Here is a 22309-nt window from a genome sequence, read left to right on the forward strand (position 1 = left end):
ACTCCTCCGCTCCAAATTAATCAATAGCCACAATAGTGCTTTAGCTCCCCAGCGCTGAGAGTATGATCATTTCAAGCTGAAAAAAATAGAATTGAAAGTTTTTTCTGAAATGATAACACAGAGATGGGTCAAGCCACACCAAAGGAACACAACAGAATATTTATTGTGGGAGTCAAGAAAAGCCTCTATTACATCAACTTACTCAAATTAGATACATCTATTCTTTCTCTAAATGAGTAGGGTGACATGCTTGAGGTTAATTTTTCTTTGGTTGAAGAGTCAAAAATAGTTTGTTATTTGGTTTCTGGAAAGATATTAAAATATAACATGTATGTTCACACAATTGAAAGAAGAGTTCTATTTTTATGCATCTTGTGATTTTTATGTATTGCAGACTATCCAGTTACCAGAGATACTCCGAGCCTACCCTGGTTTCGCTCATAGCCATCCTTTCAGATTGCATCTTTCCTGATTCTCTGGCCCCCTGTCTATATTCCAATGCACACACACAACAAGCATTGTTTATCCTGATTAATTTTCCTGTTGAACTCAATGGAAAAAATATTCAGTAACAGGAGAAACAATGCTTGTAGTATCTACTGCATATCTGGCAGAAGCATGGTGGTTTGAGGCTCATTTAATACCTTGGACCCTTGATGACTTAAAGCCATTTAGCCAACAAATGTGTTCTATACTGTATCAGCATAATTTACAGCTGAATCTAGTCCCACCCCCCAATTCCCATAGAGATCCATTCAAATGCAAAGAGTTTTTGTATCGCTTGTAGGACAACCTGAAAATAAGATATCCAGACTCTGATGATGTTGGTAGGTCACAGGCATCAGGAAGCTATGGCATGCAAATGATATGCAACCAAATACAAAACATGACTCTTTTATTTGACATTATGTTATTTTGAATACTGTATATGTGAATTTCCCTATTTCTAGCTTTTCCCCAAATAGTTCACTGCAGCAAAAGTAAACAAGCAAATTGTGGCACAGGAGGGTTTCAGGAGTGCATTTGTTTAATTCTTGCTAATTTTCTGACCAATGATTTGTTGTTAAGACCAATAAAAGCTTAATATTTAGCCATTTTGGGCTTGGCCCATTTTCTTTGCCCAGGAGTGTATATAGAACCCAAAAGGACCCTTATTTGTATATACTGTAGAACTGAGTTCATATTTTATCAGCACATATTGTAAGTATCATGCTACACTGCACAATCATTACTGAAACTAGGTAATCTCAGATTTTAAAATATGGGACCTTTAAACTCTGAAGCAACAAAATGTGAAAACAGAAAGGGCTGGAATATTTAAGCAAGCCACTATCTTGCAGTTCACTGTAGAGGGGCATTGTAATCAACATGAATGGGTTGGATAGAAGCCAGCAAGGATGTTCATCTGAATGAAATCGAGTGTTAATATTTTGTCAATTTTAAGTAGGAATTGTAAGCACAGATTCACGTTGGCTTGTACAGGCTACACATCATCATTGGTAATTTCAATATCAGAAACACCCCACCCACCCTCGCTCCAGTGTGCAGCATGGGGGTCGCTCTTCTTGACTCTGTCCTTGAGACGCTGGCGCACGCGAGCGTCACCACCACCTTGTCTACCGGCAGGGGATCAGAACTTGCTTCTCAGTCTGGTGGCTTCTATATATTTCTTTCGGTCAGCATCCTCCCACCCCTCTACCCCTCTGCCCCTCCCACAGTCGCAGTCGGCAGTGATGTTCGTGCAGTCGGCGTAGCACTCTCCCTGTACTCCTTATTACAAAGGACTCGTGAACTGTAGCCTACGGCCGCATTATCCCTCTCTCCCTCCGCCCGCTGGCCGCCTGCGTGCACCTGAGAACAACCCTGGCAAGAGCATGGCGAAAGAGCAAGGTCCCGGGTTCAACTGACCCTCCCGTGAGAAACCAAGGTAAACGGAAATATTAATAATTCTCGGCTGAATTAATGAACGTGCCAGATTATTTTTTAGTGCAAATGTGGCAGCTTTAATGATAATACTGGGGATGAATCACGTTTGCGGTTAATGCTAAATGATAAAGATGAGGCGGTAGAGGACGTGTTGCTGCCGAGACGAGCGAGGTATTTTGTTGCGTTATTTTCGGTATGGCGCTGGTGGCAGAGAGGAGGCGGCTATCGTGCGCTGCCTCTGAAATTGGGAGAATTAACACCGAGTCTTTGAGTAAACGTAAATGCTTTCTATATATTGGAGAGAGGGGCTAGTTAAAATGATCTGTTGTCTAAGCCTCATGTAAGCCTCACTCGGGATATATATATTCTTATCGTTAAAGCTGTTGTTTTTTATTTTTCGCTATATGATTTCTTAAATTATGATTGAGTATGATGATGCTGATTACGTTGATAATGTGCATGACTGCATCCATTAATGCTATTAATGTTATGTCATTATTTGCAATATTATCGGCTCACTGGCTTGGGATGCTCTGATTTTTTTTTTGCACAGCTGTATGTGGATCTGTCCATTTGCTCATCATGTTTTGCCTCCTGTGGCTTTTTAAGGCATGTCTGCTTCTGCGGTGTGTGGATCAGTGACGTAGCCCTAGGTATTCATTTTGGGGGGGGGGGGGGGGGCAATTAGCCCGCCTCCGTCAATCGCGCCCACACACACGCGCACACACCTTCCCAAGTCCACTCTATCATGATATTAATTTAGATAAAATGATAAAATTCCACGTTACTACATAGGCTACTGAAATTTAATATTATGCCCATTGCCTAGTGTAGCAAAAGTAGGATATCAGCTAGATCCTTTTTATTTGGTTTGAGGTAACAATTGTGGTTGGGGATTAACCTAATGCATAGCCTGGTCTGAATAAATGCATAGTAAACCCACTGACAATGATCTGTCACTTCTAAATAACAAGCCCATATTTATTTGTTAACAACTTGCAACAGTTGTTTTATAAGTGTTTTATAATTATTTTATACACATGATAATTGCATTTTCTTGGGAAAATGTGTGTGTGACAGCTGAAGTGAGACAGCTGTAGGCTAATCAGATAAAGTTAGGCGCCCATTTCAGTTGTTCTATTACAGTTATAGACTGCAGTATAGACTGTAAAAAGGTATTAATTCAATATTGTGATATGTTGTATTGTTACAATTTTAATTTTAAAGGAAAGAGAGAGGAAAGAGGTCATTCTACAAGAGAGAGGTACAATCAGTGGATCATGAGTATATGGAGACAATAAAGGCAGGCCAGAAACCAAAATTGTGTTTTTTTATGCCAGGACATGGGGTGTATCCAAGTCCACCTTGAAAAAAAGGATTGGTTAGTGGGTACACTTATGCATATTCCAATATACTTTTGGCTGGACTGCAACAAATTTGAAGACAATACCATGTCATCAAAAATGAGCATTCTGCATTGTTTTTTCTAAGCTATGTCTAGGCGGGTTTCCAAAAAGGCCATTTGGAGACTCCAAAAGGACACTTGGTAACCAAATGATATTATGGGTCTTTAGAGGTATAAAATACTATGTAGTGTATACTATATGCTAGTGGAAGACTATTACAGAAACTATCTTGCTTTCCCCCTGCCTGTCACCCCCACACCCTCCACACAAACTCTTTGCTGTCTCAATGCCACCTCTGGCAGCTGCAGGTCTGGAAGATAACTACATTAGCTATATAGTTAACTAATCCATTCATTGTAGTCCATTGATTTAAGTTTTCATCAAATACCCCACCCCCATTAAAGGACAATGTTTTGAAAAACATAGCTAAGAAAATGGTGGGTGTATAAATGACTACAATACACAGAACTTGCTATCTGATGAGCTCCGACATGTTATTAGCCTGATTTTCAAGCACCTATTATCGAAATAGCAAAATGTTTGCACCTGTATATAAAAAGAGCTAGGCGAAATATTGGTCCCACTCTGTACCTAGTTATCTAGAAACAAAATGTCTGTTATCTTCCAGAAGCTGTTGTTTCAGTACCTTTGCTTTTTTCTGTGCCCGGCAAATATATTCAAGTTAGCCCAGTTATAGCATTGGCCGCTAAGGAGACGTGTATTGACCACCCATTGAGATTAGTGCAGCGGCCTTTCTTTTATTCCAGATAGTGTCCACACTAAGACCATAATGTAAGCATGAATTCAACTCTATGGCACTTTAGCTTCCAAAAATAGGTCAATGATCTCATCTACTTGCCAGTTTTGTAACATAACATTTTCACCTGTGCCTTGTGGAAACATCTGAAGCTGACTACACGTATACATTACAAAATATTTACAGCAACACTCAGCCCATTGTTTCTTCTCATCCATCTTAATTAAATGGGTTGAACAATCAATAGACATGTTAAAAAGACATAAAAACATAATTCAGTCATTGCATTAATGGAATTTCAGTATTATAATGGGGGCAGCATGATCATTATAATGGAACTTGTCTTTAGTTGAGATCATATTGTGGAAGTGCCCCTTGTATATTAATATGTTAATATGACTTATTAAATAAGTTAATATGAGAAAACGTGGTCCCAATCTGCATTTCTAGTGATCTGAACATATTCATAGTTGTAATCCAAGTTGCAGGAAGCAAAACAGGTGTTAGGAAAGTTAGGTTTTCTAGTTGTCAACTATTTTAGCCAGTTAGATAGCCATGATTCCAGTTCACAAGATATTGGCGATTAGCACACAATACTTATCTGCTTTTAAAATTGTAGGAGAGTTCATGCATGTTGTCACTGGCTAGATTGTTTACCATTTTTGTCATGTGGTGGCTAACCAAATTTTCATTCTCAGAAATAAATAGTTTATCAATCAAGATGTGATATTGTTGTGTGTATTATTGACGTAGTATGCTAATTTTGGGTCAGGGATAGCTCCTGTATGTGTTATCTGTAGGCTATAGCAGATAGAGACGACATGTACCAGGGCTGGTTAGGGACAGCCACCATTGGGGGGAGAGAAAAGAAGAGCAGAAGAGCAGGGTAGAGAGGTGCTGCCACACGGTCCTGTATGCATTTTCTGAACACTGATACAGAACAAGTTACAACTTATTCAGTTGTTATAGTTTATACAGTCAACTAATTTATTTGAAAATGTTTGTTTGCTGAGATGACTTGGTGTATTGTTAGGTTATGGTTATCACTTTAGTGTAAGAGATGAAGAAATACTGGAAAAATCTCAGGGACACATATGTCCAGAAAAAGAGGGAGGAGAAAGAGAGCAGCAGGATTGGCCAGGCTGGAGGGAAACTGAAGAAAAGGCCAAAGTTAATGGATGCCATGGCTTTCCTTGAACAATCTACTGAATTTCAAAGGTGTGAAAGCTATTACAGGCTAAATGGATCCACTACCTACAGTGCTGAACAGAAATCATATGCAAATGACTATGGATGGTAACTGTCATAATTGTGAAAGCTCGCAGTTAGGCTACAACCTAAGTGTTCAAAACGAACTTTAAATCAATAAAAATGGACAGACAGTAGTAGCCTGTTTTATTATTTTAGTAATACAATTTGAGCATGCTGTTTGTCACATTCTGTTAAAGGCAGAAAGCATGCTCTTTAATTCCCCTCCTGAACTCTCCTTTTGTTTTATTGTAGTGAGAGTTCAGGAGGGAAAAGGTGGCTTTGTTGGCTAGAGACAAGACAAGTGTTAGGGCTAAGACATGACTACGCTGTGCCTTTCTTATCGCTAAACACAGTAACAGAGTGGCATTGCAAGTCTGTTAATTTCTTCTGCTTTTAAATAGAATGCACAGCAGTGAAGATGAGCAGGTGGAGGAGATGCAGGAGTCTGAGACAGGGCCAGGAGTCCAGTTAGATATGTCTGACAGTGAGGGAGAGAGTGTGGCTACTGTAGCTGTCTGGTTCACAGCCTAGATCCTGGCAGGAGATGACCCACAGCAGGGGTCTGCTAGAGGCATGCTTAGAGAGGAAGGAGGCCAAGGAGATAGAGCGAGCCAAGGAAAGGAAATGAAAGATAGAACCTTACTTCCTTTGAGTTTGGCACCAAGCATTCATAGACTCCCTTTGGAAAGGCAGTCAAATTTAAAATGCAGGAGTTTTATTCTCAGCAGCCCCAAATACTTACACGAGAATTTAATTTAAATAACAAGCACAATCATCGAGGTCAACGATTGGCTGAAAGTTACACCTCAGACTTGTGTCTTTACTGCTTCCTGATTACAAAGTCCAATCAGAGCCAGCCAGAGATGTTTTGGCCAATGGGATGCAGCCAAGGAAACGTGTTCCTTGCGCGAAAACTAGAAACAGAGGGTGCTTGTTATTGAGGTCGGCGTATGCCTAAATGAGACGCTCTTGAACTTGATATTATGCGCAAATTTGAATTGGCTTGTATTAGAATAATGCAGTAATTTTAGATAAAATAAAAGGCGTAGTAATTTTCAAAAGGCTGAATTACCTATATCTAGCAACTTTCAAGTCTCATAGAGTGTTTTTCCACACCATTTCAACATGAATAGCAGTGAATGACGTCTGTCTGGACAAAATGTAAACAAACACAATATCTCAAGAAAATGCATTAAAAATACATAAAAGTAAGTTAAATACACAAAGTGTAAGACTGTATTAAAAACAGAACTCTTACTAAGATGTGACCAACAACAACTGATTATTATTTATAGAACATACCTGATTCTACTAATCAAGGTTCTTAGCGAAGACTCTAGTGGCTGATTAGTAGAATCAGGATTGTTCCTGCTTGGTGAAACAAAAGCCGACACCCACACTGATCCTTTATGGATAAGATTGGGGACCCCTTCTCTAAAACCTGAAAGCACCTAATCAAGAAAAATTAAGAGCTTGTTAAAATTTTGGGATTGAAATTGTGGCTGGAACGAAAACCAGCCTTCACAGGGGCCCACAGGACCGAGTTTGAGTTAAGTAATAATAATAGTAAATAATAATAAATAATAATTGAACAAATGAACAAATAATTTCTTACATAGTAATAGCCTAGATCAGTGCATAGAAGCTATAGGTAGGACCACCAGTTTGTCTCCACTACGTCACCTGCAAGGAATTAAACTTGTATTTCAGTTGTCATCCTCCGGAGGTCCCCATAGGCACTCCAATGGCCCAGTCAAGAAACTTATTGTAGAGTTGTAAACTTATTTATTAAAAAAAACAATTAGTTGATCTCATATGGGGAGAGTCAGGCAGGAATCTAGGATCGAGTATCACTGCAGTAACTAACACGCTCCTGCCTGTACTGCATTTAAAATACTGCAGCATGTCCATGGTAGTAAGGAATCAAGCTGAATTTTACATTAGTGTCACTTGTAAACAGCACTGTCAATTGTTGTATGTGCTTAATTAGTGTCAATTACTTTATCAACCTAGATGATTGAGGTGGTGCAATTTGGATAATCATTTGAGAAGTGGTTTGACAAATAGGCCATCATGACCTCTAGCTGGCTAAGGACTGAAGTACAAAGCGAGAAAACAAGGGAAGACAAACTGGTGGCCCTGGCTATAGGTTACCTCAGTCATTTAAAACAATTAAAAAAAATTAGCTGTCTATGTGGATCTTTTACAGAGTGACAGCATTGCTAGACTAGCTGTCAGGGAATTGGCTAGCATGCAGTGTTCTTTTATAGGCAGCTTTATCAACACTTAGCTAAATTAATCTGGGATGAGGAATAACTCTAGTGTAATAACATTCTACACAGAGACGTCAATCAAGGTTATGCTTTAATACATGGTATCATGGAGAGAACACAGAATCTGCAGTTCTCTGAAGAATGCACATTTTATTCAGCAAGCTTTATAACTTACAGTTCTTGAAAAGATGAGAAACAACAATAAATCTTTCTCTAAGGGAACTAATTAAAAATGGGAGGTAACATATTTATATTGTCATCAATCATACGCTGTATTCTCTAGGCTTTAAGTTGCCAGCTGCGGGCTCATTTGAACTGGAAATATGTCAATAAATTTGGCACATTTGGCATCTGTGCCAAAGACCTCCTTTTCTGCCACTGAATATTTCTGCTCAGTAGAGGTCAAGGTGCAGGAAGCAAAAGGTACAGTATGTTTAATATTGAATGGGTGTAGCTGCATGAAAACCCCTTTGGTGCTATAGTCTGGGGCATCTGTGGGATCGTAGGCAGTGACTGGTCAAACAGGGCAAGTGCTGAGCTGTCAGTGATAAGTAATTTGACTCGCTGGAAACTTTTCTGTGCATCAGTAGTCCATGTGAATGTAGGCTTTACATAGCAGGTTTCTCATTGGTCCACGATGGTGGTATGGTTCGGAATAAACCTGGCGTACCACACCGTCAGGCCAAGGAAAGACCTGAGGGATGCAGTGTCACTGGGAGCTGGAGCATCATGATCACAGATGGCGGTGATGTGGTCATCACTCGACTGCAGACCATCCTTGTAGAAACTCTGCTTTTCTTGGTAGAAGTTTAATTTGTCTTTGTTCATTTGTTTTTGTTCCTACAGCCTGTGTAGGGCAGCTTTTCAAGCATGTTTTACTTTATGTTCGGTACAGGCAGAGTACACAATGTCATCCCGATATGACTAGACTCCAGGTAAACCTTTCAGCGCAGCTAACATCCATCTATCCATTATCTATACCCGCTTATGCCTGGTCAGGGTTGTGTGAGGTGCTGGAGCCTATCCCAGAATGCATTGGGTGAGAGGCAGGAATACACCTTAGACAGTTGTGCAACCAACAACAGTTTTTGAAATGCTGTTGGAACAGAGGTTATAACCCAAAAGATACTCGTTTGTATCTGAAAAATCCATTGTGGGTTCAAAAGGCCATCTGGGTCTTGTTTCACAAACCAGGACAAACGAGGTAACTGCACTGAGAAAAATCTGGAACCGTCCCAAATATGTAATACAGATTGAAGTAAAAAGAGCTGTTCAGGGTTTTACTCAGTCCAGGTCTGTGCTGGCCTAATGCAGAGAAATCTGGTTGTATACAATGGCAAGGTCAATAGTTGAAAACATGGTTGCCCCTCTCACCTCGGAGAACATATGTGGATTGAGATATCTCTGATTATGGCTTTGTTGGGCCCCCTGAGGTCGACACATCTGCACTCCTCCTGATGACTTTTGTTGTTTTGGCATGTGTTGACTCTCTCGATGATGTCTGCATCAAGTAGCCATTTCAGCTCTGGCGAAACAGCTTCTCTTACCGAAAATGGTAACCATCTAAGTTTCTGTTGTACAAGCTTTACATCATCATGTGCTTCCACCTTATGCACAAAGTTGGTAGCACAGCCGGTACGTGCAGGTGGAGTGTTTACTTCCATGATGGACTGTTTGGCTGAGGTCAGCACTTTATTAACAGAAATGCACATTTTCAATGCCACTATGAAATCCATGCCCACTAATGGTGTGCCTGTCTGAACAGTGTAAAAGGAAGCTGGAGCTGAGCGTCCGTCATGGTGCACATGTGTATCCAGGCAACCAAGAACAGTGATACTGTCTTTTTATTAGGTCACCAGACGCACATCAGTAGGTTTCAGTGCTATGTCAAGAAAGGATTTCTGATACACCTCCTCTGGCAGTATTGCAACTGATGATCCAGTATCTACAACCAGATTTACTGACTTTTGCATAGTGGCTGGGCCTATGTCAACATCACAGATTATTTTATTTGGAACAGGGCTTGTTATGTATAGTACAGTGAGCTCAAGCACTTAAATCTGCCTGACATGCTTTTGACTAGAATGACATACCTTAGCAAAGTGCTCCATTTCCCTACTTGATTTTCAGATCATATTGACAGCAGGGAATTTGGATGAATAAGCAAAGTGCTTTTCTGAGTCACACCCATAGCATTTTCAGACTGTGTAGGATTTGCACCATTTGCATGTTTGACATGAAACGGTCTTTTCACTTAGAAATGCTAAATCATCCTACTTTGTTAAAACACTGTCTGATTGTGGTGGTAATCCTGCTAAATTGATATTCAAATTCATTCATTTTTTTCCTATCACAGTATTTTAAATTCCCATCAGTCCGGTTTCTGGCCTGATCACAGTACTTTGACTGCAACCTGTAAATCAGTAAATTACATTTTCTGTTTCCTGGACAGGAAAGAGCATTTGCCTTGTTTGTTGACTTGTTAAACGCCTTTGATACGGTAGACCACAAAATTCTTTTAGATAGGCTCAAATCCTTTGGTTTTGATGAAAATGCTTGTAAGTGGTTGGCAGAACACAAGCCATTATGCTTGATGGGCATCGGTCTGCTTTTCTGGAGATCACAAAGCGTGTGCCACAACTGTTTGTTAACCCAGACACTACGTCAGCTACGTCACTGGTGTGGATGTATGTTTTTGTGTGAATTAAAAGGCAATTGCAACGTTTTAGGAGGTTTGGGTGATTTAAAAAAGAAAAAGGTTTTTTTCTTTTTTTTTTTACATTGATGGCACAGTCAGTATGTAAACAAAAGTTCATTAATTATGGCAGAGCCACTCTTCTAATTTCACCATGAGACATCAATGAACATGCCTGCAAGCAAGCTCAATTTTTTGCTGTTTCAAACTCATTTTACTTTGAACTTCCTTTCTTGCATTTGTAACAGCTGCATTGTCTTACAAATTTGTGACTGTTAGTAAATAGTTTATGTATGTGTGCCTTATTTTGGCATGTGTGTTACTGGAGCATGTGTATTTGTGTTTGAGCAAGAGGGTTTGTGAGTGTGTGTACTAAAAAATGTATCTGTTTTTCAGATACGTAACAGAAAGTGTTCATTTTGTGTTCATTTTTCTTTATTCATTTTAAGTTTTTAACCACAGTCATGTTAGAACCTTAGTGCATATGAGGAGTGTGTATGTAATCTGAATCTGCTGTCACTCTCTTCTCAGACGGGGGGCACTATGAGTGAGGAGTCGCCAGTAACCCCCAGCTGGATGACTCCTGACCCCATCTGGGCCAGCACGGGGGCAGTAACTGAGAACATCACCGCAGCAACGTTCTCCCCGGCAGCTGTATCCCCCCAGTCCCCCGAGTGGCTGGTGAACCCCTGGGATGTGGTGCTGTGCACATCAGGAGCGCTGATTGCCTGTGAGAATGGCCTAGTGGTGCTGGTCATCTGGCATAACCCTGCCCTGCGTGCCCCCATGTTCCTGCTCATCGGCAGCCTGGCACTGGCTGACCTCCTGGCTGGCCTGGGCCTCGTCCTGCACTTCTTCTTTGCCTACCTGCTGCACTCCGATCCCACCCAGCTGCTGACAGTGGGGTTGGTGGTAGCATCCTTCTCTGCTTCCATCTTCAGCCTGCTGGCCATCACAATTGATCGTTACCTGTCTCTGTACTATGCCCTCACCTACAACTCTGAGCGCACACTAACCTTCACCTACACCATGCTGGTGCTGCTGTGGGGCGTGTCGCTCTGCCTGGGCTTGTTGCCTGTCACTGGCGTCAATTGCCTGGGAGCAGAGTCTACCTGCAGCGTGGTGCGGCCACTGACCAAGAACAATGTAGCGGTGCTATCGGTCTCCTTCCTGCTGCTGTTCGGCCTAATGCTACAGCTCTACGTGCAGATCTGTAAAATAGTCCTGCACCACGCCCACCAGATTGCACTGCAACACCATTTCCTCACGGCTACGCCCCACTACGTCACCACCCGCAAGGGAGTGTCCACCCTGGCCCTCATCCTGGGCACCTTTGCAGCCTGTTGGATGCCCTTCACCGTCTATTCCCTGGTGGGAGACTATACCTACCCACCCCTCTACACCTATGCCACCCTAGTACCTGCCACCTACAACTCCATCATTAACCCGCTCATCTATGCCTTTCGCAACCAGGAGATTCAGCGGGCGCTGTGGCTGGTCTGCTGTGGATGTGTTCCTGCTAGTGTGGCCCAGCGTGCTCGCACGCCTAGTGACGTCTGATCCAAGTCCAGCTCTAGGCCCCTGCCAGATTTGGCCAGAGAGCTGGCCAGGGTGATCACACTGATACCGAAGAAAGGGAGAGGAGCGAGACAGCATTTGCACCTACTTTGCTGTGTACCCACACAAGGATGAGGGATAAGGGCTGTTCTTCTGGCTAAGCGTCTTCCCCATCCCCACACATGCAACACTTACTCCCACACACCTCCCCCTAACAGACCCTAACTGTAAGGGAGGGAGATGAGCTTTATTGTCTGTATATATTCTGTACATAATTGGCATCTTAGGCTTTTTTGTTCAGCTCTTGCAGTCAGGTATTTCTCCTCTGGCATGCTGAATGAAAAGTGGGGCTGATGGGGGCACCTGGTGCTGCAGGCAGGGTGTGTGCACCCTTCTCATCTCCTGCGTTCAGTACAGTACGTGCTCTGAAAGCTAAGAACCCCATGCTAAAAATAGCCAGCACTCTGCTCTGCACTTCTCATCCCTCCAAAGAGAGGTGCATTGCCCTTCCTGCATGTCTTTACCATTTGAATCACGATCCTCATGTGAGTCCCAATGTATAACATTCAGGAAACTGCTAATTAACACTGGACTAATGTGAGGAAAAAGCATAAAATCCCTTTTTATAATATAAATGTTACACGGCGGTGTGACACCCCTGTGAGGGAGATGTGGCTGTTCCGTGAGTGGACTGTTGGAAAAATAAATTTACGAACACCTTCCCTCTCACGGGTTCCGGGCAAAAACAATAAACTAAAATATCAAAGACAAAAGAAAGTAAAATGGAGCAACAGCTTTTCAGCTCGCCGCTCCTAGCTGGCCAGCTTCTCAGTGGCGGTTAACTTTCTTTGTCACGTGCTCCGACAAACAAAACTGAAACTCGCTCTCTCGGTGTGTACTCCGAGTCTCAGCCCCAAACTGTGGAGAGATTAGTTAACGCAGCCCAGGTGCATGTGCTCTCTCCACCAGTCGGCGTTACCGAGACCAGTCCACTTCCCTGGCGGACCAATGCGGCAATAAATTTGTGCTTATATATGGCGGTTTAGCTACTCACTCCCCCAAAAAACTTGCTTTGTAAAGCTATTTAAGAATACTTAATTGTAGTTTTAGAAACGCAGCTAGTGTAATTGAAGACCAGACAAAAACAGGTGCAAATATTCATGTATTCATCTCTCACATCTGTGATTATTTCAGTGGCGTTCCAAATAGATGCTTTACTGTCTAAAACAATTAACCATTTCTTTCTGTGCATAAAGTGTTTTGTAAAAAGCAGGATTTTATGCATTGAAATTCAGAGATAGGGTGTACTGAATGTATTTTTAATGGGTTTCAGGAATGCGACTTTAGATTTTTGGAACTATTTAGGACACTGAATCCATTGTCTCAAATGCTGCAAAACCCCTGAATGGAGCTGCAAGAGACACGCAATACCCACAGGCTGCACCGTATTCTCACTCTTGCTATGGTTACCAAATTAATAGTTTCACAGTTGGCAGTATCTGGAATGCCTCCCCCAAAAACAAAATGTATATTTTTATTTGTTTTTTTGATGTGTTCTTCAAAGAGCCACTGAGTCAAATGATAGGTAGCAAATTTGCAACAGTAAAATAACATGCTGTCATTTACTGTGACCAAAAAAGGCAGAATGTCAGTACCACCGTGCCTCCATCATGGTGAAGGCACACAGTTAACATTTGCAGTACCCCACCCTACAGCAACCCACACTGTATACCTGGCAACCTTTCATTTTTCAGTTCAATTTGCTCTGTACATTTTCTTAAATGTAATAAAAAGACACTGCCTTATAAGGATATACCCATGAAACTTCCAAATATTAATAGGGGATTTATTACATTACAGGCATTTAACAGATGCAGTTATCCAGAGCAACTTACACAACTTTTTACATTGCATTTACATTGTATCCATTTATACAGCTGGATATATACTAAAGCAATGCAGGTTAAGTACCTTGCTCAAGAGTACAATGTCCGACCTGAGAATTGAACCTGTGACCTTTTATTTTAACACTACACTGCCCGTATCAGTACGTTTCATAATTAATTACTGTTAAAATAAATTAACAGTAAAGATACGACTGAACTAAACAAGAGTGGCACAACTTTTTCGCACCAGAAGAATATCTGGAAAAGTCGTATTTATGAACAACTTGATAAATGTTTTTTATAAAATCAAGGAAAACCTGAAATGTGAATAACTATTTGTAATACTCAGGTCCTGGTGGCTGGGACTAAATTATTTAAATAAACCAAGTATATTCAGAACTTGTTAATATTTAGAACCAGGCAAGATTCAGAAATAGCTGTAATTCAGAATACATTCAGATTCATCCATTCAGCCCAGACACCAGCTATTCCAGTCACTAGCCACACCCCTGCTTCTTGATGGTGGGGAGGGTGGGGTTAACTAGTCTCATCCTCATGGCAAAGGCCAGTTAGCAATAACTATGTGCTGAGTTTGAAATGGACTACAGGATTATCTAACAGCAATAACACCAAAAAATATATACCCCACCCTCTTGCCCTCTCTGTAGAAATAAAGCCCAAGAGCCTTTGCATTCCTAACATCAGAACAATCAGTTCTGCCAGATCCAGAATCTAACACACCACCTGCAAAGTGTGAGGCCGACCCAGAGCTTGGGATTTGGCCGGACCAAGACGTGGAGCTCATAGCGTAGAATCCCGCCATGAGAAGAAAACCCCATATTCTGCTCCCATGAAGGAACATCCCATTATATTCTGCACTATGGATGTACAGTCTGTTTACTTCTGCAAGGGGGAGATAATAACAACAGGCAGCAGATTTCAGCTTGCTACTTTTCACTTCTGTGTGTTTATGTTGGCATGTGCATGCACAGCATTGTTATTATATGGAAGATGTTTGAGTACATGCAAAACATATTGGGAGTTGAGTAGTCATTGGGATCTGTGGAGAATCTGGGTGTGCCTCAAGATTTTTTCCACTCTGTATTAAGCCGATTGGTTAGATATTGCCGCTGTAGAACCCTTCGGCCAATGACTAAAGCCAAGCCAGTGACTGAAACTGGGACCCAATCCCTTGATCCACCATTTTCTGAATGCTAGGTTGACTTCCTGTTGCGCTGAGGAACCTTCCTGTTTCCCCAGAGGAAGGGCTGGGGGTCTTCCAGTTATCCTGAAGAAAGTGGACACCTCCCCCTACCTATCCACCTGGAAAATATTACCTGAATTAACTCACTGCCCTGAATGGTGCATGCGTGATTGCATTTTAGCCTGGTGGGTCTGTGAGTGTGTGGGTTGGGCGGGTCAAGGTGAGGAGAGAACCATCACTTCATGTGTAGAATGTGATGTCACACCTCAGATCGTTCAACAAGAATCTATTTTGTAATATTTTTTTAAATATAGTTTATATTTTTTCCAGCTTGCCTATTAAATTTTGATATTGTAAATGGACACCGAATATACCTTCTGAATGTGAAGTACTGATTATGGAATATTTGTTCCTGTTGATGTGATACTGAGGCCCATTGTCCAATGTAGGTCCTCTCTTCTGTCGAGTTGCAGAGCTGGAAGGGTGTGAGGTTGTCATATATCACTACTCACCAGCAGGGCTTCACTGTCTTTAGCCCACAATGCCCTGCTCTTAGCCAGTAGGTTGTGCAATATTGAGCAGGGTTGTGCATAATTCAGAATTTTTGGATTTGCTCCCATTTAATTCATGAGTTGGAATTTCAGTTGAGTTGGCCACACCTCACAGGAAGTTATAGTGGAATTTGAATTGAAATGACATGAAGTGGAATCAGTCATGCAACAAGAGAACTTCATTACATCTAACATAGTTTACCACAAAATACCAAAAATTATATAATTCATTTCTAGAAATGATTCCCATCTATTTTTGTGTATAATCACAAGTAATAGTTTTTCATTTCTGTACCTATTAAGATTAATGCTGTTTTAAACAGTTGTGTTGTAGACCTCATAGAGAATTCTGTTACATATTTTAAGCCACAATCCCTTTCATTTCCAATTGAATGTTTTACAGACACTTAAGGCATTACTTATTTGCATATTAAGTTCATATGGCATTGTGTGTATTCTTTCATTAGAATGGACATAATCTAGGTAGTCTCAATAAATAAGAAGTTATACCACAATATGATGGATTTGATAAAATAATTTTTGGCCTGAATGCATTTTATTAATCATTTTTATTACATTTAGTAGATAAGTTCCATTCTGTTCTAATATGTAGGATTTACTATCAGGGTGCCAAAGGTATCAATAGAAGTAACTATTTAAAAAAACCACTGAGGCAGTGGGTGATCGCATCCATGCAAGATGAATGTTTCGTACCTTTATGTTTTAGCAGCATTGTGTATGAATTTAATTGAATTTAATTGAGTTTTAATTTCACTTCCTTAATTTAAAATTGAATTGCAATTCATCATCCTGTTTGCTGCCATCAGTTCAAATTCAAGAATTGTTTTGGAGTTAAAGAGGGATTCACAATCTAATTCTGAATGGTGCACAACCCTGGTATTGAAAGGGGACCACTTATTTTGGTCTCCATGGTTACTCCTCAGACATACAGGATGGCCAAGATTGCCTGACCTGAACACAGGTCATCTGAGGAACTTTTTTTTTTCCTTAAATCATAGAACATGCCCTTACAAAAAAATAATGTGTTCAAAAACCTCATGTGAACACCAAACATGTGAACTATAAAAATAATCCCACTTATAAAGTGAGAGTGGGAAAAGGTAACCTATGCTATTTCCAGTCACATGTTTTGTTTTCACATGTCAAAAATGTAGTTCACATTTGAAAAAGTCAAGTCCCATTTAAAAATGTAGAATTTCACAGTTTCATGTCCCAGGTTTTGTTATCGCATGTGGAAATTTACATTCACGTGAGAAAATCCAATCACACAAAAATGTCCAGTGCATGTGACATTTTCTTGTGATTTTCACATGTGAAAACGTTATTTGTTCTTAAGGCTACATGTTTTCTTCTTTATAAAGTAAGGAAGTACTTCCTGTCCAGGCTGCATGCGCCTCGTATTCCTCAAACAACGGTACCCCAGCCTGACTCACACAAGAACAGCAGAGAGGTAACCACCTCAGTCAGGTGCTTTGGTTGGAGTCCTGGGTCTGTGTGCTCTGTAACTCTCTTAGCACAGAAAAATCTACATTTCAATGCGTCTTCTTACTCCAACACAGAAGAAAATTGTCCCACAAAGTCATGCATGTGTGTACGCTTTCACGCATATACATACATGCATACACCCTGTGGGACTGCACTGCCTGAATGACTGTAACTGCCTATGAATTTCACACCCCACTTCCTGGGTTGGGGCTTCCTGAGCAGGCAGAGCCATGTGCTGCTGTGAGCTCCTTGTACAGAGCATGCCCAGTGAGTGTGTTTGTGTGTGTATGTTTTTGGGGATGGGGGGTGGATGGGGGGGGGGGCGCTTCAGTAGCATTGTGTATAAGTGTGTTAAACTGTGAAATGCACTTTACTTTTCAACCAGAAATGGCACAACCGATTACGTATCTGCAAAATAAACTATACGCGATAATCAATGTGTACTAATCAATGTGCACTAATTAACCAAGACATTGTATGACATTGTGCTGATCAGTGATGTATATTTTTTGTGCTCATTGTCATCATTATTATCTCTCTAGTTGACTTGAGAGATCTGGTTAATTTTGTATCAAATAATGTGCTGTGCATTATCAATAAACCTTTTTTTTCCACAAACTCAGTCGTGTTTCAGTTTCTGAGCTATTCACCTTCCATTGAGACTCAAGCTATAATTTCTATGAATTCCATGGAAACCAGCATCTAAGGTGTTCAATTTCCATGGAGACAGATACCAAAGATACACAGTTTCCATGGAGACTGCTACCACAGTTTTATTGTTTCCATGGGCAGTCAGAACGATGCAGACAGTCACTTGACTGATGGAATAGCAGAAACAGTGTGTTCCAGGTATTTAAGGGTGTTATCTGAGCTCACAGTCATACAGACTTCACTGCAGAGACGGACTGTGATGCAAGGTTAGAGGTCACATGGGACAGTTCACATAAGCATAAACTCCCACATATGCACAGTACATCCTGGTTTGTCCTATTGGTAAACTGTCTCCTATTTTAACATTCTGCAGAGAAGGAAAAGGAGTACACTCTGGAATAAACAGTGATGACCCAAAAAACCTGCCAACTTCTGAACCCCACACCTTCAACCCTGACCCACCTCTTGACATTCACCTTATAACACATTCAGTTATCCACATCTTGCTCATTCAACCCATTCACTCATCTGTCCTAATTTTCTCTCACATTCATGTATCTGCTCTCCTTCCCTTAGAACACATTTTCAGTGCTTTCTGGAAGCATCAACAAGGATCTTGGCTTATTTAATCATTCCTGTCAGCTCTCTCTCTACACTGACCTCATTATCAGGTCTCTCTCCACACTATCTCAGCTCAACTCTCCCCCTCCACACTGATATTAGGTCATATGTTAATCCATGCTGATCTCAGGTCAGGTCATCCGAGAGGTAGACTTCACATGTTTTTCTCCAGGCACATTATTGTAATACGCAGTAATATACTGTGTGTACCCTCTAAATCACTCTTATCTATTGAAATGGACTTCAATCATTGTCTAATCAAACAGAAACAAAAGGACCTCATGTCAGAATAAACAGAATAAAGAATGTTTATAACCAAGGCCGAACTTGACCTGCCTCAACCCCAATGTACCCCTTGTCCTGCTCGTGGTATTATGTATTGAGAGATCTCATATATAAAACAGGTTAAACTATACATGTCCTGGATTTTAAAAAACTCCTTGACCACAAGTGTGCAAAATCTAAGGGTGGATATGCAGAACTACTAAAAAATCTATGAAGCAAAAATAAGCAGTGCACCCAGTGCCTCCAAATCTATCCAAAATGTCTGAATTATCCAGTAAATCACAACATAATACGAAATATCTAAGGGTCCAGAAACATATCCAAAATCTCTCCAAAAATGAATAATTATGTCCATTATAAAGCATATAAATGTGCCCCTTACGAAGGTTTAAGATGAAACATTGATATCAGATTAAAAAATAATGCAAAAACATTGTCATACAATGTGGTAAAGTACCTAAATGTGTGATCATTAACTAACGTATGGTTTTCTGGTCTCTCTTACTGTATGTAATGTTTTCTTGTATGGGGATGGTACGACATTAAAAGAATATTCAACTGTCAATCACGTTTTGACAATGTTCCAGCTTTCACGTCACATCCAGTGTATGAAACACAAACCATCAATTTCAAAATGAACGTATATAACCGAAATATTTTGAGCAGTAACACTTCCTTATGGACAATGAAATCTTATCTGTATTCAGTAGATAGAGACAAAGACAAAGAATCATTCTCCTCTTCTGACCTAGTCAAGAAAACAGTATATCAGCTAGGTCTATCAGCGAACATATGCCTAAGCCATGCTCAGAAGTTTGCAAGAATAATCATATTTTCCAAGAAATTATGAAACTCATCGATAATGTTTCACTGGGTGCAGTGTCTTTTACTGCTACCATAAAGTGAATGCATAAGGTGGCGATAATGAGACAAAACATTCAGTTACGCTGAGCTATAAAACGCTATTCCAAAAGTACAATTAGACATATTATACATCATTAGAAAGCTTATTCTGTCACCTATTGGATAAATGAATTGTCAATCAAGCCAGATTGTACTACAAAGGACGACAACACCGTAAACAACATGTTTGGTATTACACACAGCTATTTTGGAAGGTACCCAGGCGTCACAATGAGCGTATATTTCTCAAACGGATTGACCAAGACAATATATGACCATTAAGTCTCGAAAGGGACATCTCTATGCATAAGACTAATGGTGAAGTTGTATATTTATTCCATATTTAGTCTAAGATATTGACAGTAGAATGACATGGTATCGTTCTAGAAAAATTCCATGTTTATTTCAATGTTCAGTGAGCAGCGTTTTTCACAGCATATCTTTGGCTATTGACGGAATACACATTTTTAGAGGTGAAAGAATGTTTTTATGAATGCCCAGGTAGACACTATTGTTCAGTGTGTCATGGGTGGGGTGTGTAGTTGCAGATAAGACTGCAGGAAGGGGGTGCTTGATAAATGGATGACCAGTGGCACTTAGAAACTTAGTTGTCCTGAATCGTCTACTAATAAAGCTAGAACATAGAGTTTGTGTTTTCAACTCATAGTTTGGTTGCAGGAGCACTGAATGTCTGAGTTAAGCAATCTCAGGATGCCAGTGTCATGGCTACTAGGGGATTGCACCAACAAGTTAACAGTAAGTCTGTTAATAAATATGACAATTTGAATGTGTGTGTCAAATAAAAGTGAACATTTGTGTGAATTGTTGAGCTGTGTATGTGTGTGGGTGTGTGTGTGTGTGTGTGTGTGTGAGAGAGAGAGAGAGAGAGAGAGAGTACTTGTACTTGAATGTATTATGGTTCAGTCAGACCACTCATTCTCTGCCAGTTCTTCTTTTAATAACATGCTTATACAATAAAAGATGGGAAAACTAGTAACATTAGGTAGGTAGCTAGCAACCAAATGTTACTAGCATCCCCATCTCCTATAGGTAGTTTCGCCATCTTTTTTGGCTACCACTCTATCCAAATATTTTATCCTTAGTTTGACTAACAAATTAGGTCAAACTTTAATTGATTTTATTCTTATCAATTAAAATGTAGGTGTATTTTATTTTGTAGTTATATAAATACAGAAATATAAATGAGTTTCTCACAAAGATTATATAGATGCAAAAGCAACAGTTGAAATGTTTTATTTTTAGTTACCTGGCAAGGCAGCGTAATGAGTGAGAGCTGAGTCCGAGGTGGGATTTGAACCCCACCTATCGCTGATCCAAAAGTGTCACTGGTAGATGTGTTACCCGCTGCACTTCTATTGAAGAAGACACAGATAATGCTAAGTTTTGCTCTTTTAAATGAATGCACTTCTACATATGTCATTTTGCATGTGCATTTGTTGTTTTTATTGGCTGGTGTACCTCAAATGTCCAATGGGGAGATATATTATTTGTGGGCTTGGAGCATTTGTGATAATGTAATCAGGCAGGAAAAAGTTTGGGGCTTTGTTATGTGGACATGTGAAGTTGTTTGTGAATTCTGTCTGTTGAAATGGGCTCAGAAGGTACAGAAATTGATGTTTTTAAGGGCTGAGAGTCTGTGGTTATTAGGGGCCAAGCACCGAAGGTACAGGGCACCTATTGTAATCGTTAGTATTATTATACTTTCCGCAATGGGAGTCTATGGCAGCCCATAGAACCCATTGATGGTTTTTTATGAAATTTGGCACATTGATAAAGGATAGTCCAATATATCCAGGCAGGTGGCATTAGAGAGCTCATTTTCTGTTTAGGCATAACCACTATGCTGATTTTTTCCAAACTCAGCACATTAGTATAGGGGCACTCCAAATGGACAGGGAGCAAATATGAAGCCGATTGGCCATAAGGTGGCGCTATCATGAGCTAATAGGTGTTTTTTTTTTGTTGATAATTTTGAACAAGCATATCTTCTGCCCCATTTGAGCTACAGTCGTTAAATCTTGGACATATCTGCAACTCGTCAAGGGTAACAAGGACCCATAAGCTCTGCCCATTAGATCTTCCGCAAATTAGACTTTTTTGAAAAATGCTTCAAATGCTTTCTGCCATGGAAGTCTATGGCAGCCACTACAACCGACTGGTCGGTTTTCACAAAACTTTGCAGAATGGTAGAGGATTATGCTGTTCACCCTGCGTTGGACTGGTGTCTTGTTCAGGGGTTTTTCTGATTGCTTATCTGCCTGGTGCCCCTGTAGTGCTTGGCCCCTTCATTGCTGCTTGCAGCTATATTTGTAGTCATTTCTGTAGGGAATCCTGAAAAAGTTCCAAACTTTCAGTGCTGTATAGGTAATAGTAAATATATAAAAATAAATTTAAATATATAATAATAATATGGGGGCATGCCGCCCCACCAAGGCGTAACTTAGCGGGACGACATACGTGCCATCCCAATGGTGATGGATTCACAATCACTGAATGTACCCCTCGATTGTATTCTAATCTGAAGGCACATAACGTTTGACCACAGGCCATTTTCTTCATTCAGACGTCCGTTCCATATCTTTCAGTTCGGTGGTTGAAACGCACCCCGACCACGATGATGGATGGACGTTTTTATATAAAAGTTTTAATGTTACTACAAAATGTATCTGCTTTAAAAGTTTTTTAACAATTCCTTTTCAGCTTGCTCTCCATCTACAGTATTCTCAACCAACGGATTCGTTATAAACAAACAACGACCCGTACTTTTCCTGATCCATTAATTGTTCTTGCAATCTATTTTAATTGTTTTAACTTCA

General features: G+C 40.4%; 1 protein-coding gene across 1 annotated transcript; it reads left to right on the forward strand.

Annotated features, from left to right (window-relative positions):
* The first annotated feature begins 1558 nt into the window (after positions 1–1558).
* gpr12 (G protein-coupled receptor 12) lies at positions 1559–17630 on the forward strand. Its single transcript, XM_035412406.1, has 2 exons — positions 1559–1927; positions 10840–17630. The coding sequence occupies exon 2, from the start codon at positions 10852–10854 to the stop codon at positions 11866–11868; it is 1017 nt and encodes a 338-aa protein (XP_035268297.1). The 5' UTR covers positions 1559–1927; positions 10840–10851; the 3' UTR covers positions 11869–17630.
* Positions 17631–22309: the final 4679 nt, after the last annotated feature.

Source organism: Anguilla anguilla, chromosome 4 (genome assembly GCF_013347855.1).
Source record: "Anguilla anguilla isolate fAngAng1 chromosome 4, fAngAng1.pri, whole genome shotgun sequence".
NCBI classification, from domain to species: Eukaryota; Metazoa; Chordata; class Actinopteri; order Anguilliformes; family Anguillidae; genus Anguilla; species Anguilla anguilla.